Genomic DNA, 18,757 nt, shown 5'->3' with positions numbered 1-18,757 from the left:
CTGCCACTTTGCCAGGAACTTACTGTCCACCGTGGGGACCAGGATCAACACCCTATCTCCGGGTGCAAACGTACGGATCTTGGCGCCCCTATCATAGATTCTTTTTTGGGCTCCTTGAGCCTGTATCATGTGTTCTTTGACGATAGGCATAACAGCCGCAATACGGTCCTGCATTTGTGTGACGTGATCTATCACTGTTTTAAACGGAGTGACCTGACCCTCCCAGGTTTCTTTTGCAACGTCTAACAGTCCGCGAGGACGTCGGGCGTACAATAACTCGAAAGGCGAGAATCCCGTGGAAGACTGGGGTACTTCCCTGATGGCAAAAAGCAAATACGGAAGTAAATAGTCCCAGTTCTTCCCATCCTTGTCTATCACCTTTCTCAGCATCTGCTTCAGAGTTTTATTGAACCGTTCGACCAACCCGTCTGTTTGAGGGTGATACACGGATGTGCGTAACGGTTCGATTTGTAACAATCGGAAGAGCTCCTTCATTACCCTGGACATAAAGGGGGTCCCCTGGTCGGTGAGTATCTGTTTTGGTATACCGACCCGACTAAACACATGCACCAGTTCCTTGGCAATCGTCTTGGTGGCCGTGTTACGCAAAGGGATGGCCTCCGGGTAACGAGTGGCATAATCCAAGATGACCAGGATATGTTGGTGTCCACGTGCAGACCGTGGAAGGGCCCCAACTAAATCCATCCCAATCCTCTCAAACGGGACTTCAATAATAGGTAGGGGTACCAAAGGGCTACAGAACCGGGGCTTAGGTGCAGAGGCTTGGCAGTTAGGACAAGACTCACAATATACATGGATATCGTGATGCATGCCTGGCCAAACAAAACAGTGTAATATCCTTTCGGTGGTTTTCTGGACTCCCAGGTGACCTCCCATCACATGTCCGTGGGCCAGGTCCAGCACCTGCCGCCGGTAGGGTTTTGGCACGACTAATAGTTGCACCGTATCTTCCCCCTTTTTCTCTATCTTTTAGAGTAAATCATTCTCCAGAACCATGTAAGGATATGCCAGCCTAGAGCCAGGTTCTACGGGTACCACATTTATCACTTTTACATTTGTCCTAGACTGAGAAAGGGTAGGATCCTTTATTTGCTCGCTTTGGAAGTCATCTTTCTGAACTTCTAAATCCGGCAAATGGGGAGGTGGACGGCTGTGAGCCTCCTCCTCTTCCCCGGTCTCCTCCGTATCATCCGCCATGACTGAAAACGGGAACTGCAGGTCATTTCCCGCAGACTCTTCCCCCGAGTCTTCCGGGGAGACCTCTTCCCGGGGTTCGGGACCCACACGCGCCCTGGGAGAAGAATCATGTACACTATTACCCAAAGGCATCAACTGATTCTCCCACAATTGCCAGAAGTGGGGAAAATCCCGGCCCAGGATAACATCATGCAATAACGCCGGGACGAGTCCCACTTTATGTTGCACAGACCCATAGGAAGTTGTAATGCATATGACCGTGGTGAGGTACGAACAGGTGTCTCCATGCACACATGTTACAGAAAATTTGTCTGATGGTTCAGTCGGGGCTGAAACCAGACTGGCCTTCACCAGAGTCACCACACTTCCCGAGTCTAACAATGCCACCACATTTTTGCCATCAACAGTTAAATCACACAAGTGTTTTTCCATATCCTTTTGACCGGCATTCACACTCACTACCCGTGCAACCATAGACATGCGGTTTTTAGAGTCTGTGACGTCGCACTGCATGGGTTCAGTAGTGACCGGACAGTTCGCAGCAATATGTCCCATCTTTTGGCAGCGAAACACCTAACGGGCCCCTTGCTTAGACCATAGTTCGTTACTCTCGGCCTCGCAGTGCGGGCAGTCCCGTTTTCCTCCCCCACTGTCTTAGGGATTTTTCCATCTCCCCTACTCCCTGGAACAGTCTTACCGGTTCCACGTGGAGATGATGAAGAACGAGGTGGGGTAGCGTCGTCTCGGAGTCCTTCCGCCACGGAGTAACGTTCAACCAGATCCACCAGTTGATCTGCCATCGTAGGATTTCCATGGCTTACCCACTTCCTCAGGGCTGGCGGTAGAGCTCTCAGGTACTTGTCCATGACGACTCTCTGGATTATCTCTGGCGCTGTCAGCACCTCGGGTTGTAGCCACTTCTTCGTCACGTGGATCAGGTCGAACATCTGTGACCGCGGTGGTTTATCCGGCTGATAAGTCCATTGATGCACTCTCTGTGCACGGACAGCGGTCGTCATTCCCAGCCGGGCCAAGATCTCGGCTTTCAGTTTGTCAAAGTCCTGCGCAGCTTCAGGCTCTAAGTCATAATAAGCCTTTTGGGCCTCACCGGAAAGAAACGGGGCAATCAGGCCGGCCCATCTTGCCTTCGGCCATTTTTCTCGCAACGCCGTCCGTTCAAACGTAGTCAGGTATGCCTCGACGTCATCTTCTGTCGTCATAGTTCTTCCAGGTTAACCTCAGGTAAGCTTGCCAAGTGCTGCGCCACCTGCTGGAGAAGCGAACGATTGGTAACTGTCATATCCACCAACTCCTTCAGCTGGGCCATCATCACCCGATTAGCTTCTTGCTGGACGGCGGTGGACTGTACCAGCGCTTTCACCACGTCCTCCATGCTCATGCTTGCAACGTGATGCCCGCGTTCTCCACCACAATGTGATAAAACACTCCGGGATCGCCTTTGCTGGGGTCAAAGGTCACATGCATTCAGCATGAAACTCAGGCGCAGAGCTGGGATTCGGGTGTAACTGACCCTGGGTCAGGTTTATTAACGGTGAAAGCAATGCAAAAGGAAATAAAACATAAAACAAATCCTTGCCTGTCCGGCACTAACTAAACAATGGACAACCTAACTACCAACTGGCGGGCTTCTCCCGTCCAGCCAAACCACAGTTGCAGTGGACACTGCTTCCACACACGTGTGTCTCTCACACAGACAGGCTCTCTGTGTTCCCAGGCTGAGACACTCACACAACCACCTGGCATCCTTTTATATCCACCTCCCATTATTCATTAGCAAGCAGGTGCGATACTGACCAGACTAGGCCACATAGGAAAGGAATCTGGGCGAGATATACCTGCCCTCATCCACTATTCCCACATGATTCTCACAACACATACTCATGTACTGTATAAACACATGCATTGCACATACATAAACACGTGTATAGACATACTGCACATAAGGTACATACCAGACTGTCTCCTCTTCAGTTCCTCTAGACTCATGCAGTTAAACCACCTTTGGTGACATTATGGTCACATGAATGTGATGTCACCAAAGATCTTTTAACTGCGAGAGTCTAAAGGAACTGAAGAAGAGACAGTCTGGTATCTACCATATGTGCATGCTAGGGCTTATTTTGGGGGTAAGTCTTATTTTCAGGGAAACTCGATAGTGATCATATGTTCACGTGCAACTATATTTTGCTTGCATTATTTAAGAAAGACATTGATTCCCTTATCATTTCCTAAGGCTGCATTGACATGTCTGGGGTTAAGAACGTGCTGCCTTTGACATCAGGACGTTCTATGTGAGCGGAGAGAGCGCGCTCTGCTCTACTGCCCCTGGATGCAGCCTGAAGTTTCAAGGACTGAGACACACAGCACAGGAATTGCGGAGCTCCTACCCGCACCTGTAATCTTCTGCCTGTATTCAGTCTGGGTCTCGGTGATTGTAATCCCAGCCCAAACACGTTTAAATTAAAATACATCCATCCCCCAGCACTGCACCGGTATATACATCAGCCTCGGCAGCACCCGTATATACATCAGCCCCAGCACCCATATATACATATCTATATACAGTAGTCTCAATGTGATATATATTCAGCAGTATGTAACATAATCTATGTATATAATTGCCTTAAATTGTCCGTCATCCACTTCCATCTGGATGTCCTCGAATCCCACAATCCATCGCGCCGCACCGGAAGTACGCCGACCGCTATATCAGAATACCCAAGTGATGGGTCTTCCAATATGGCACCCGCTGGTGGTACCAGGCCCTTGCGCAGTACCACCAGTGGGACACCGCCAGTACCCCCGCCACCGGGACACCCGCCGCCGGACCCCCACCGCCACCCCCACCGCATCGGGCACACCTCTAGTATAGTATAATACTGTCAATTATAATGTAGGGTTGTGTGTATATAGTGTAGAGCTGTTCATACAGTATGTTGCTGTGTATATAGTATACAGTTGTGGCCAAAAGTATTGACACCCCTGCAATTTTGTCAGATAATACTCAGTTTCTTCCTGAAAATGATTGCAAACACAAATTCTTTGTTATTATTATCTTCATTTAATTTGTCTTAAATGAAAAAAACACAAAAAGAATTGTACTAAAGCCAAATTGGATATAATTCCACACCAAACATAAAAAAGAGGGTGGACAAAAGTATTGGCACTGTTCGAAAAATCATGTGATGCTTCTCTAATTTGTGTAATTAACAGCACCTGTAACTTACCTGTGGCATCTAACAGGTGTTGGCAATAAGTAAATCACACTTGCAGCCAGTTGACATGGATTAAAGTTGACTCAACCTCTGTCCTGTGTCCTTGTGTGTACCACATTGAGCATGGAGAAAAGAAAGAAGACCAAAGAACTGTCTGAGGACTTGAGAAACCAAATTGTGAGGAAGTATGAGCAATCTCAAGGCTACAAGTCCATCTCCAAAGACCTGAATGTTCCTGTGTCTACCGTGCGCAGTGTCATCAAGAAGTTTAAAGCCCATGGCACTGTGGCTAACCTCCCTAGATGTGGACGGAAAATAAAAATTGACAAGAGATTTCAACACAAGATTGTGCGGATGTTGGATAAAGAACCTCGACTAACATCCAAACAAGTTTAAGCAGCCCTGCAGTCCGAGGGTACAACAGTGTCAACCCGTACTATCCGTCGGCATCTGAATGAAAAGGGACTGTATGGTAGGAGACCCAGGAAGACCCCACTTCTTACCCCGAGACATAAAAAAACCAGGCTGGTGTTTGCCAAAACTTACCTGAAAAAGCCTAAAACGTTTTGGAAGAATGTTCTCTGGTCAGATGAGATAAAAGTAGAGCTTTTTGGGCAAAGGCATCAACATAGAGTTTACAGGAGAAAAAAAGAGGCATTCAAAGAAAAAAACACGGTCCCTACAGTCAAACATGGCGGAGGTTCCCTGATGTTTTGGGGTTGCTTTGCTGCCTCTGGCACTGGACTGCTTGTCCGTGTGCATGGCATTATGAAGTCTGAAGACTACCAACAAATTTTGCAGCATAATGTAGGGCCCAGTGTGAGAAAGCTGGGTCTCCCTCAGAGGTCATGGGTCTTCCAGCAGGACAATGACCCAAAACACACTTCAAAAAGCACTAGAAAATGGTTTGAGAGAAAGCACTGGAGACTTCTAAGGTGGCCAGCAATGAGACCAGACCTGAATCCCATAGAACACCTGTGGAGAGATCTAAAAATGGCTGTTTGGAGAAGGCACCCTTCTAATATCAGGGACCTGGAGCAGTTTGCCAAAGAAGAATGGTCTAAAATTCCAGCAGAGCATTGTAAGAAACTCATTGATGGTTACCGGAAGCGGTTGGTCGCAGTTATTTTGGCTAAAGGTTGTGCAACCAAGTATTAGGCTGAGGGTGCGAATACTTTTGTCTGGCCCATTTTTGGAGTTTTGTGTGAAATGATCAATGTTTTGCTTTTTGCTTCGTTCTCTTTTGTCTTTTTTCATTTAAGACAAATTAAATGAAGTTAATAATACCAAAGAATTTGTGATTGCAATCATTTTCAGGAAGAAACTGAGTATTATCTGATAAAACTGCAGGGGTGTCAATACTTTTGGCCACAACTGTATAGTGTGGAATCCCCACTTTATACACTGGCCCATCTCTACACTATATAGTATATACACAGCTCCACTCTATATTCCTTACCACAGTATATAGTGTAGAGCTGTGTACTTTGTGTCTACGCCTCCTGTCCTGCATACATGGTGTAAATATAAGTATCTGCTCTAAGTGTGTGTATCTATGAAAATAAAAAGCGCTCCGATTAGTTGTGCAAAGTGGCGGACTCTTTATTAGCCCATGTGACAAAGTTTTGGATCTATAGCAGATCATTTCTCTGCTATGGAACTGAAATATTACCACATGGGCTAATAAGGAGTCCTCCACTTTTCTCTTGTTTAATCGGTGTGCTGATTATTTTCTTTTTATAATTTCCTTTGATTTAAGGGTGTGTGTCCTAAAAGCATTTCACCTACTGGTTGATATTTGGTGCTGCTCAATTATGACACATATATCAGGGCTTACATCACCACCTGGCGAAAGCGAGCAAGTGCCGTCGGGGACTTGGCATGCTATGGGGCTTGTAAGTAGTGGGGCTCCTGTGCCAGCGCCGACACAGTTGAAAACAATGATGAGTGTGGGAGCCAGCTGCTGATGCTCCCTCTCCCATCATTCCCCCTCTGCGTCTGAGCTCTGTGACGTCTTAGTGCAGAGGGCACAATGACAGCACTACAGCGCATCCTCTGTGCCAAGCAGAATACACTGAGGAGACCAGAGCAGTGGGGACAGGGAGAAGTATTATATGGGACCCATTATACTGTATGAAGTAATATATGGGGCCCATTATACTGTATAAAGTAATATATGGGGCCCATTATACTGTGTGAAGTAATATATGGGGCCCATAAAACTGTATGCAGTAATGTATGGGGCCCGTAATACTGTATGGAGCATTATGTGGGCTCATTGTACCATATGGAAGAATATGTGGGGCCCATTTTACTGTATGGAGCAATATATGGGGCCATTATACTGTATGGAGCATTATGTGTTGCCCATAATACTGTATGGAGGACTATGTGGTGCCCATAATACTGTATGGAGGACTATTTGATGCCTACAGTTATGGCCAAAAGTATTGACACCCCTGCAATTCTGTCAGATAATACTCAGTTTCTTCCTGAAAATGATTGCAAACACAAATTCTTTGGTATTATTATCTTCATTTAATTTGTCTTAAATGAAAAAAAAACACAAAAAGAATTGTCCTAAAGCCAAATTGGATATAATTCCACACCAAACATAAAAAAGAGGGTTCACAAAAGTATTGGCACTGTTCGAAAAATCATGTGATGCTTCTCTAACAGCACCTGTAACTTACCTGTGGCAGCTAACAGGTGTTGGCAATAACTAAATCACACTTGCAGCCAGTTGACATGGATTAAATTTGACTCAACCTCTGTCCTGTGTCCTTGTGTGTACCACATTGAGCATGGAGAAAAGAAAGAAGACCAAAGAACTGTCTGAGGACTTGAGAAACCAAATTGTGAGGAAGCATGAGCAATCTCAAGGCCACAAGTCCATCTCCAAAGACCTGAATGTTCCTGTGTCTACCGTGCGCAGTGTCATCAAGAAGTTTAAAGCTCATGGCACTGTGGCTAACCTCCCTAGATGTGGACGGAAAAGAAAAATTGACAAGAGATTTCAACGCAAGATTGTGCGGATGTTGGATAAAGAACCTTGACTAACATCCAAACAAGTTCAAGCTGCCCTGCAGTCCGAGGGTACAACAGTGTCAACCCTTACGATCCGTCGGTGTCTGAATGAAAAGGGTCTGCATGGTAGGAGACCCAGGAAGACCCCACTTCTTACCCCGAGACATAAAAAAGCCAGGCTGGAGTTTGCCAAAACTTACCTGAAAAAGCCTAAAACGTTTTGGAAGAATGTTCTCTGGTCAGATGAGACAAAAGTAGAGCTTTTTGGGCAAAGGCATCAACATAGAGTTTACAGGAGAAAAAAAGCGGCATTCAAAGAAAAGAACACGGTCCCTACAGTCAAACATGGCGGAGGTTCCCTGATGTTTTGGGGTTGCTTTGCTGCCTCTGGCACTGGACTGCTTAACCGTGTGCATGGCATTATGAAGTCAGAAGACTACCAACACATTTTGCAGCATAATGTAGGGCCCAGTGTGAGAAAGCTGGGTCTCCCTCAGAGGTCATGGGTCTTCCAGCAGGACAATGTCCCAAAACACACTTCAAAAAGCACTAGAAAATGGTTTGAGAGAAAGACCTGGAGACTTCTAAGGTTGCCAGCAATGAGTCCAGACCTGAATCCCATAGAACACCTGTGGAGAGATCTAAAAATGGCAGTTTGGAGAAGGCACCCTTCGAATATCAGGTACCTGGAGCAGTTTGCCAAAGAAGAATGGTCTAAAATTCCAGCAGAGCATTGTAAGAAACTCATTGATGGTTACCGGAAGCGGTTGGTCGCAGTTATTTTGGCTAAAGGTTGTGCAACCAAGTATTAGGCTGAGGGTGCGAATACTTTTGTCTGGCCCATTTTTGGAGTTTTGTGTGAAATGATCAATGTTTTGCTTTTTGCTTCATTCTCTTTTGTGTTTTTTCATTTAAGACAAATTAAATGAAGATAATAATACCAAAGAATTTGTGTTTACAATCATTTTCAGGAAGAAACTGAGTATTATCTGACAGAATTGCAGGGGTGTCAATACTTTTGGCCACAACTGTATAATACTGTATGTAGGACTATGTTGTGCCCATAATACTGTATGGAGGACTATGTGGGGCCCATAATACTGTATTGAAGACTATATGGTGCCTATAATACTGTATAGAGGACTATATGGTGCCCAAAATACTGTAAAGAGGACTATGTCGTACCAATAACAATGTATGGAGGACTAAGTGATGCACATAATACTGTATGGAGGATTATGTGGTGCCCATAATACTGTATGGAGGGTTATCCAAATTTGGAAGTTCTACCCTATCTTTTGGATAGGGTATGACTTTGTTTGTTGTGGATCTGACCGCTGGGACCCCCCTAGGAAATGTAGCTTTGAAGAGCACCATGTAAATGGAGCTGTGGTCAATACGCACTGTGACACCATTAATATGTGGCTCTTCAAATAACTCCTTTAATAGTGATGAGGGGACAACAAAGTATAGCAAAAATTCACTGATGAGTGCTATAGTATGTGGGCTGGTGGGGTTTGTGTGGCAGGGCTGCTTTTTTGTCCCAGTCCGGCCCTGCTCCTTTGTTATCAGATTTGTCACATTCATACTGAATCTCTAGAAACACGCAATCCATAAGTAAAGCAGATACATTGGCGTGACATTCTAACCAGAAAACTGTATGTTTTTGGAATCCTAGAGAATGTGGGAAGCAGCTTGAGTCATGGGTCTGTTTTCTGGAAGCTGGGGAGTCATGTGAGTCATGTGAATACAGTACTGGCAAGATAGAATATAAGGCACAATGAATGTACGAGAAGCATAGGAGCTAATGGGTGAAGTACTGTGTGTCAATGCGGTGTGCTGTGGATCTAGGAGAGATGTCCCTGAGTATCAACAGGACAATAGATCTGGATGTGAGGATTCTCCTAACTTGGAGGTATGTGAGATAACTGCATATAACCCGTTTTGTATTGTTCTGTGCTACATATCATGTATGTAATGATAATATCTAATTGGCCATGTGTTCTCATAATCTTATTAATATGGGACATTGTATGTAATTATACCTATAACCTTACTATCGCTGTACGTCATCAAGTGACGGTTTCTACCTGGCTCCACCAAGTCTATGTGCGTAGTCAGGCAGTGAGTTATACTGCATATGTTTAACTATTGACTGACCAGGGACTCAATTCAAGGTACTTGTACGGATGGCATAACTAGCGTTTGGACGCCTAAAGTTTGTGAGGTAAAAGGTGACTTTCTTCAAAATAAGAAACCTTCAACCACCAGCCATGAACTGCCTGTATAATCAGGATTTCTCAGTCCTTGTATTAAACCATCATAAGAAGAAACACAGGACATGACAGTGTATGTCCAACTGCTCCCATTCAAACAATCTCTATTAATTTCCTGCCCTGCCCCCTGTACCTCTTAACTTATAATACAGCCTAGGGAAAAATTCTACCTGCTGTGGTTCACAGCTGCACATGTGGTGCCAAACCAGGAGCTGTGAACCACAACTGGTGCGATCTTTCCCTTGCAGCCTATGTGTCAGCAGGCTTGGTATATTTTGCTTGTCAGTAAGTTGGATTCATTGCAGTATGCAGTCACCTTACATATACATATAGTTACTTAAGGGGGTTTTACACATAGCGATATCGCTAGCAATATCGCTAAAACGTCACTGATTTTGTGACGTTATAGCGATATTGCTAGCGATATCGCTGTGTGTGATACTTACCTCCGACCGGCTCCCCCACTGTCCATCGCTGATCGCGCGAGAATGTCCGGCTCCATTTCTCGTCGTCTGCTTCCTGCTGGGCTTCCTGCTGTGTGAGACGAGCGACGCATGGAGGTGGGCGGGAGGACGTCTGGATCGCTGTGTGTGAAAGGTGAGTATCGTGCGCTGCGTCGCTGCTGCATCGCTGTGAGATCTGCCTGTGTGAAAGCTCACTAGCGATCATTTAGCGATGCACCAGCGATCCTGACCTAGTCGGATCGCTGGTGCATCGCTAAATGTAAAAGGCAATTTAGACTCTGATGTAGATATATTCTCTTGATAGCAACAGACTTGTTATCTCTTTCACTAAACTCTACATGTATAGCTATATCTTTTTTGACTTTGCGCTTCTGCTCTTCATATGAGGTGTTACATCCTAATGCCATGCTTAAAGGGGTTCTCCATCTAACAAAGTAAATTGTAAAGTTGATTTTAATCAATAGACCCTGGAATAATAATAATAATATCTACAACTGGTTGTGTTTAGATTTTTTTTTTCTTGTGCTGAGATAATCTTATAAATGTGCCCCTGCTGTGTAATGGCTGTGTCTGACCGTGCAGGTACATGGTCTGATCATACCACAGCTCCTGGGCAGAGGAGAAGGCAAAAGAGAGGATACAGAGAAGACAGCAGGGTATCACAGCTGATTCTTTTTGTGAGGTAAAACATTTCTTTCCCTGCCTTTTTTTAAAAATGTTCTACCTCAAAGAAAGAATTATTTCTGATCCCATGCTATAATATCGTTATACGTTTTTTCTCTCCCCCCTATGCTCAGGAGCTGTGGTATGATCAGACCATGTTCCTGCATGATGAGACACAGCCATTACACAGCAGGGGCACATTTATAAGATTATCTCAGCACAGGAACATTTTATTTAACACATCCAACTGTGGAAATTATTATTATTCTAAGACCTATTGATTAAAATCAACTTTGTTAGTGGGAAAATAGATGTACCTGCTTCAGTATTATACCTATAGCTGTAATGTTATTGTTTTACACTGCTGCACTTTGATCTGGGTTGTATAATTCCATTAGGCTGGGTTCACATAGCATTTAGGAGGTGCGTTTAACGCATCCGTTACATAGCGGCATTAACGCTATGTAACGGATGCGTTAACGCACCCATACACTGCTATTGACAAGCGCATCGCTAATGCATGCCATAATCGGCATGCGTTAGCGATGTTTCGTCATTCTGTGACGACCCCCTCGGAAGCGGGCTGGAGCATCCGAGGGTCCGTCACTGCTAGCGATCGCGTTATGGGAGTAGCGTTAACGTAGTCTGTCAACACTATGCGTTGAACGAACTGCATTAACGCTAAGTGAACCTGGCCTTATATAGTTGTAACTATTTCTAGTTCTACATGTACATGCTGCTTTTTATCTATTTATATGTTATATAATTATTTTATGCCTTCTGTGTGAGCGCCTTTTGTGCCACCACATGTCCATTGGTGTTGTTAATAAAGCTATTTTTATTTTAGTCAGATACGTTTGGTACTTTTGACCTTATTTCAGTTTTTCTCCTCAATTGGTGTCGTAGTTATTCTCCGAGTGGTCATGAACATTGTCTGCAGGCATATATACTACTCAAAAAAATAAAGGGAACACTAAAATACCACATCCTAGATATCTCTTAATTAAATATTCCAGTTGCAAATTTTTATTCATTGCATAGTGGAATGTGTTCAGAACAATAAAACATAACAATTATCAATGTAAATCAAAATGAATATCCCATGGAGGTCTGGATTTGGAATGATACTCAAAATCAAAGTGGAAAATCAAATTACAGTCTGATCCAAATTCAGTGGAAATGCCTCATGACAAGGAAAAGATGCTCAGTATTGTGTGTGACCTCCACGTTCCTGTATGACCTCCCTACTGTACAACGCCTGGGCATGCTGCTGATGAGGCAGCGGATGGTCTCCTGAGGGATCTCCTCACAGACCTGGACTAAAGCATCCGCCAAGTTCTGGACAGTCTGTGGTGCAATGTGACGTTGGTGGATGGAGTGAAACATGATGTCCCAGATGTGCTCAATTGGATTCAGATCTGGGGAACGGGCGGCCAGTCCATAGCTTCAATGCCTTCATCTTGCAGGAACTGCTGACACACTCCAGCCACATGAGGTCTGGCATTGTCCTGCATTAGGAAGAACCCAGGGCGAACCGCACCAGCATATGGTCTCACAAGGGATCTGAGGATCTCATCTCAGTACCTAATGGCAGTCAGGCTACCTCTGGCAAGCACATGGAGGGCTCTGTGGCCCTCCAAACAAATGCCACCCCACACCATTACTGACCTACTGCCAAACCAGTCATGCTGAAGGATGTTGCAGGCAGCAGATCGCTCTCCACGGCATCTCCAGACTCTGTTATGTCTGTCACATGTGTTCAGTGTGAACCCACTTTCATCTGTGAAGAGCACAGGGCATCAGTGGCGAATTTGCCAATCCTGGTGTTCTGTGGCAAATGCCAAGCATCCTGCACGGTGTTGTTCTGTGAGCACAACCCCCATCTGTGGATGTCGGGCTCTTAGACCATCCTCATGGAGTCGGTTTCTAACCGTTTGTGCAGACTCATGCACATTTGTGGCCTGTTGGAGGTCTGTTGTGAGCTCATTTTTGGGTTTGCCTCTGGCTTCTGGTGAGGGTTATGGAGTTGGGTGTGCTGACAGAGGAGTAGTGAGTTCTCTGTCTGGACTCCCTCTGTTGTTGAAGGGAGGTAATGAAGCTGATCTAAATGACAGAGACCGGCCACCTAAGGAAGAGGACTGCGATTGGATATCAGTAGTTTCTGATTGGATTTAAGGCAGCCGACTCCCTAGTTTCTTGCTGGTGATTTCTCCTGACTGTGGCTTCTGGTTTCCAGTTTGGTTCCTGCCTTCTTAAAGCTAAGTTTTCTCTGCTATTGTTCATATGAGTTTTTGTCTGGTTTACTTAGTTTTTGTGTTCAGCCAGCCCTGGCTGGGACTGGGCTGAATCCCCATTTTGTCTCTGATCAGTTGATCTCTTTTTGTTAGGAATCTGGGTTCTATAATGCCTATGCGGGAATCCAGATTCACACATTTGTCTCCAGAGGCTAAGTCCTTTGTCCCAGCTTCTGAGCATGCTCACGGGACTAGCTCTCATTGGAGTTCAGGAGTCAGGTGCTCAGGTCCTGCTCCTGATTTGATTGGTTATGCTCAGGGCTCTGGAGATTTCCGGCAGGTCCCGTACGCTATAAAAAGTGCGCATGGCCGCTATGCCATGCGCTAGTATTTTCATACTGCTGCTGTATGTATGGTGATGGATGCTTGGACTGGTGACTGACTTATTATGAAACCCCTTTCCTCTGATATTACGATTGTGTGAGTGATTGGGCAGCCACCAGTAGCAGCGCTAGCGTCAGCGCACTCCAGCTATACTTTTCCAGCAGCTAGCGTCCTGCATCGCGCCAGCGAGTTTGCGGTGTCTCCTCTGTGGCTCCGTGCACACCGCGCTGCGGTTGCAGTCTGTCGGACGTTTGCAGTTGCGACGTTCTGCATCTTTTGTTACGGTAGGTCTAGACGGAGTAGTCCTGCGGTTTAAGGCTACTCCTGTGACCTTAAATACCGTATCTGTGTTGCTGTCAGTCTGTGACATAGAACAGACTCAGCGTTATTGTATACTCTGTGCGTGCAGCTCTGTGTGTGAACTGAGCTTGCCTCAGTGCATATTGGGTGCAGTTATACCCAGTGCACATTACCGCCGTAGTGCTCTGCCTCTGTTAGCAGCGGTCTTTCCATCTGCCGCACGGTGGACCCTGGGCGGCGAACACGCTTATTTATATTTTTTTTAAGCATGTTCTGCCGCCGTAACACTTTTGCTCTGTCTTCAGAATATACCTGAGTGCTGATATAGGGATTTGAAGTCAAGCGACTTCAGGGCCTTTTTCTATCAGACGTGTTGGACATTTTTTGGCAGGGTTTTTTGCGTGATTGCAGACAGCAGCTTTTCTTTCCTGTCCTTTCTAGTTAGTGAGGGCCCCATCGTTTGCTCAGCCTATCTTTCTATCTGTGTTTGTGTTTTCATCTTGTTTCACCGACAATACATGTTGGGGGCTGTCTATTGCTTTGGGGTCTGCTCTGGGGCAGTTTAGATTTTCCCTTTCTTTCTTTAGGCTTATTTAGGTCTCCGGCCGTGACGAGGTGTCTAGGACCACCGTAGGCACGCTCCACGGCTACTGCTAGTTGTTGTGGATAGGTTCAGGGGTCTGGAATCCACTAGTTACCAACCTCTCCGGTTTTCTGGGCTTAGCTTGCTTTTTGTTTTTTCCTCCTCGGTGACTTATTCATAACAGAGGTCATTTTGCAGGGCTCTGGCAATGCTCCTCCTCTTCCTCCTTGCACAAAGGCAGAGGTAGCGGTCCTGCTGCTGGGTTGTTGCCCTCCTACTGCCCCTTCCACATCTCCTGGTGTACTGGCCTGTCTCCTCGTAGCGCCTCTGGACACTACACTGACAGACACAGCAAACCTTCTTGCCACAGCTCGCATTGATGTGTCATCCTGCATGAGCTGCACTACCTGAGCTACTTGCGTGGGTTGTAGAGTCCGTTTCATGTTACCACGAGTGTGAAAGCACAACCAACATTCAAAAGTGACCAAAACATCAGCCAGAAAGCATAGGTACTGAGATGTGGCTTGTATTTCCCACCTGCAGAACCACTCCTTTATTGAGTGTGTCTTGATAATTGCCAATAATTTCCATCTGCTGTCTATTCTATTTGCACAAAAGCATGTGAAATTGATTGTCAACCGGTGTTGCTTCCTAAGTGGACAGTTTGATTTCACAAAAGTTTGATTCACTTGGAGTTATATTCTGTTGTTTAAGTGTTCCCTTTATTTTTTTGAACAGTGTATATCTATATATATATATATATATATACACATGCGCGCACACACACACACACACACACACACAGTGGGGAAAAGAGTATTTAGTCAATTGTGCAAGTTCTCCCACTTAAAAAGATGAGAGGCCTGTAATTGACATCATAGGTAGACTACAACTATGAGAGTCAAAATAAGAAAAAATTCCAGGTAATCACCTTGTCTGATTAGGCAAGATTTATTTTGCAAATTATGGTGGAAAATAAGTACAGGTGTGGCCAAAAGTATTGACACCCCTGCAGTTTTGTCAGATAATACTCAGTTTCTTCCTGAAAATGATTGCAAACACAAATTCTTTGGTATTATTATCTTCATTTAATTTGTCTTAAATGAAAAAAACACAAAAAGAATTGTCCTAAAGCCAAATTGGATATAATTCCACACCAAACATAAAAAAGAGGGTTCACAAAAGTATTGGCACTGTTCGAAAAATCATGTGATGCTTCTCTAATTTGTGTAATTAACAGCACCTGTAACTTACCTGTGGCACCTAACAGGTGTTGGCAATAACTAAATCACACTTGCAGCCAGTTGACATGGATTAAAGTTGACTCAACCTCTGTCCTGTGTCCTTGTGTGTACCACATTGAGCATGGAGAGAAAGAAGACCAAAGAACTGTCTGAGGACTTGAGAAACCAAATTGTGAGGAAGCATGAGCAATCTCAAGGCTACAAGTCCATCTCCAAAGACCTGAATGTTCCTGTGTCTACCGTGCGCAGTGTCATCAAGAAGTTTAAAGCCCATGGCACTGTAGCTAACCTCCCTAGATGTGGACGGAAAAGAAAAATTGACAAGAGATTTCATTGCAAGATTGTGCGGATGTTGGATAAAGAACCTCGACTAACATCCAAACAAGTTAAAGCGGCCCTGCAGTCCGAGGGTACAACAGTGTCAACCCGTACTATCCGTCGGCGTCTGAATGAAAAGGGATTGTATGGTAGGAGACCCAGGAAGACTCCACTTCTTACCCCGAGACATAAAAAAGCCAGGCTGGAGTTTGCCAAAACTTACCTGAAAAAGCCTAAAACGTTTTGGAAGAATGTTCTCTGGTCATATGAGACAAAAGTAGAGCTTTTTGGGCAAAGGCATCAACATAGAGTTTACAGGAGAAAAAAAGAGGCATTCAAAGAAAAGAACACGGTCCCTACAGTCAAACATGGCGGAGGTTCCCTGATGTTTTGGGGTTGCTTTGCTGCCTCTGGCACTGGACTGCTTGACCGTGTGCATGGCATTATGAAGTCTGAAGACTACCAACAAATTTTGCAGCATAATGTAGGGCCCAGTGTGAGAAATCTGGGTCTCCCTCAGAGGTCATGGGTCTTCCAGCAGGACAATGACCCAAAACACACTTCAAAAAGCACTAGAAAATGGTTTGAGAGAAAGCACTGGAGACTTCTAAGGTGGCCAGCAATGAGTCCAGACCTGAATCCCATAGAACACCTGTGGAGAGATCTAAAAATGGCAGTTTGGAGAAGGCACCCTTCAAATATCAGGGACCTGGAGCAGATTGCCAAGGAAGAATGGTCTAAAATTCCAGCAGAGCATTGTAAGAAACTCATTGATGGTTACCGGAAGCGGTTGGTCGCAGTTATTTTAGCTAAAGGTTGTGCAACCAAGTATTAGGCTGAGGGTGCGAATACTTTTGTCTGGCCCATTTTTGGAGTTTTGTGTGAAATGATCAATATTTTGCTTTTTGCTTCATTCTCGTTTGTTTTTTCATTTAAGACAAATTAAATGAACATAATACCAAAGAATTTGTGTTTGCAATCATTTTCAGGAAGAAACTGAGTATTATCTGACAGAATTGCAGGGGTGTCAATACTTATGGCCACAACTGTATTTGGTCATTAACAAAAGTTCATCTCAATATTTTGTTATATATCCTTTGTTGGCAATGACAGAGGTCAAACGTTTTCTGTAAGTCTTCACAAGGTTGGCACACACTGTTGGTGGTATGTTGGCCCATTCCTCCATGCAGATCTACCCTAAAGCAGTGATGTTTTGGGCCTGTCGCTGGGCAACACGGACTTTCAAATCCTTCCAAATGTTTTCTATGAGATTGAGATATGGAGACTGGCTAGGCCATTCCAGGACCTTCATGTGCTTCTTATGAAGTCACTCCTTCGTTGCCCTGGCAGTGTGCTTGGGATCATTATCATGCTGAAAGATCCATCCACGTTTCATCTTCAATGCCCTTGCTGACGGAGGGAGGTTTGCACTCAAAATCTCATGATCCATGGCACCATTCATTCTTTTAGAGAAACAGCACCAAAGCATGATGTTGCCACCTCCATACTTCACAATAGGTATGGTGTTCTTTGGTTTCAACTCAGCATTCAGTCTCCTCCATACACAATGAGTTTTGTTTCTACCAAACAGCTCTACTTTGGTTTGATCAGACCATATGACATTCTCCCAATACTCTTCTGGGTAATCCAAATGCTCTCTAGCAAACTTCAGACAGGCCCAGAGATGTACTGTCTTAAGCAGGAGGACACGTATGGCACTGCAGGATCTGAGTCCCTGGCGGCGTAGTGTGTTACTGATGGTAGCCTTTGTTACGGTGGTCCCAGCTCTATGCAGGTCATTCACTAGGTCCCCCCGTGTGTTTCTGGGATTCTTGTTCATCGTTCTTGTGATAATTTTGACCCCACGGGGTGAGTTCTTGCGTGGAGTCCCAGATCGTGGGAGATTATCAGTGGTCTTCAATGTCTTCTATTTTCTTATTATTTATCCGACAGTTGATTTCATCACACCAAGCTGCTTGCTTATTGCAGATTCAGTGTTCCCAGCCTGGTGCAGGGCTACAATTTTGTTTCTGGTGTCCTTCGACAGATCTTTGGTCTTCACCATAGTGTAGTTTGGAGTGTGACTGTTTGAGGTTGTGGACAGGTGTCTTTTTTAGTGATAACATGTTCAAACAAGTGCCATTGCTACAGGTAATGAGTGGAGGACAGAGGAGACTCTCCAAGAAGAAGTTACAGGTCTGTGAGAGCCAGAAATCTTGCATGTTTTTAGGTGACCAAATACTTATTTTCCACCATAATTTGCAAAAATATATCTTGCCAAATCAAACAAGGTGATTTTCTGGATTTGTGTTCTCATTTTGACTCTCATAGTTGTGGTCTACCTATGATGTCAGTTACAGGCTTCTCATCTTTTTAAGTGGGAGAACATGCACAATTGGTGGCTGACGAAATACTTTTTTTCCCCCCACTGTGTATAGAGATATATATATATATATATATATATACACTGTATATATTAATTTATTGTGATGCACCTATATGTCTAGTAACAAATGCTTATATGCTATATGCTAGACATTTATCTCCATGGTTTAACAGCGCATGTAAATTTAGCAGGCAGCCTCAATTTGAACATATGACTTGCCTGAGTTCTGGAACGGACGTCTGAATGTATCCTAAGTTTGATAGTAAAAACAGTGTTCACATTTTTATTATTAATAATAATAATAATAATGTTTATTTTTAAAGCACCATTGATTCCATTGTGCTGTATATGTGAAGAGGGTTTACACACATATATAAATTACAAATAACAGTGACAGACTGGACCAGAGGGGAGAGAACCCTGT

General features: G+C 44.6%; 1 protein-coding gene across 3 annotated transcripts in view; it reads left to right on the top strand.

Annotated features, from left to right (window-relative positions):
• Window positions 1-18,757, top strand: part of CDK15 (cyclin dependent kinase 15) — a 425,222-nt gene that overhangs the window by 65,711 nt on the left and 340,754 nt on the right. The window contains exon 3 of one of the 3 annotated variants that reach the window (XM_073551522.1): window positions 9,160-9,396. The exons of the other annotated variants lie outside the window; for them this stretch is intronic. Within the exon in view, the coding sequence (XP_073407623.1) occupies window positions 9,289-9,396 (108 nt within the window). The 5' untranslated portion in view covers window positions 9,160-9,288. The remainder of the gene's footprint in view (window positions 1-9,159; window positions 9,397-18,757) is intronic. 3 annotated transcript variants of the gene reach the window in all.

The sequence above is a fragment of the Dendrobates tinctorius genome, unplaced genomic scaffold, assembly GCF_039654945.1.
Source record: "Dendrobates tinctorius isolate UK_male_01 unplaced genomic scaffold, ASM3965494v1 ptg000177l, whole genome shotgun sequence".
Lineage (NCBI taxonomy): Eukaryota > Metazoa > Chordata > Amphibia > Anura > Dendrobatidae > Dendrobates > Dendrobates tinctorius.
Note: the sequence above shows the minus strand (reverse complement) of the source record. Positions and strands in the feature narration are given on the sequence as shown.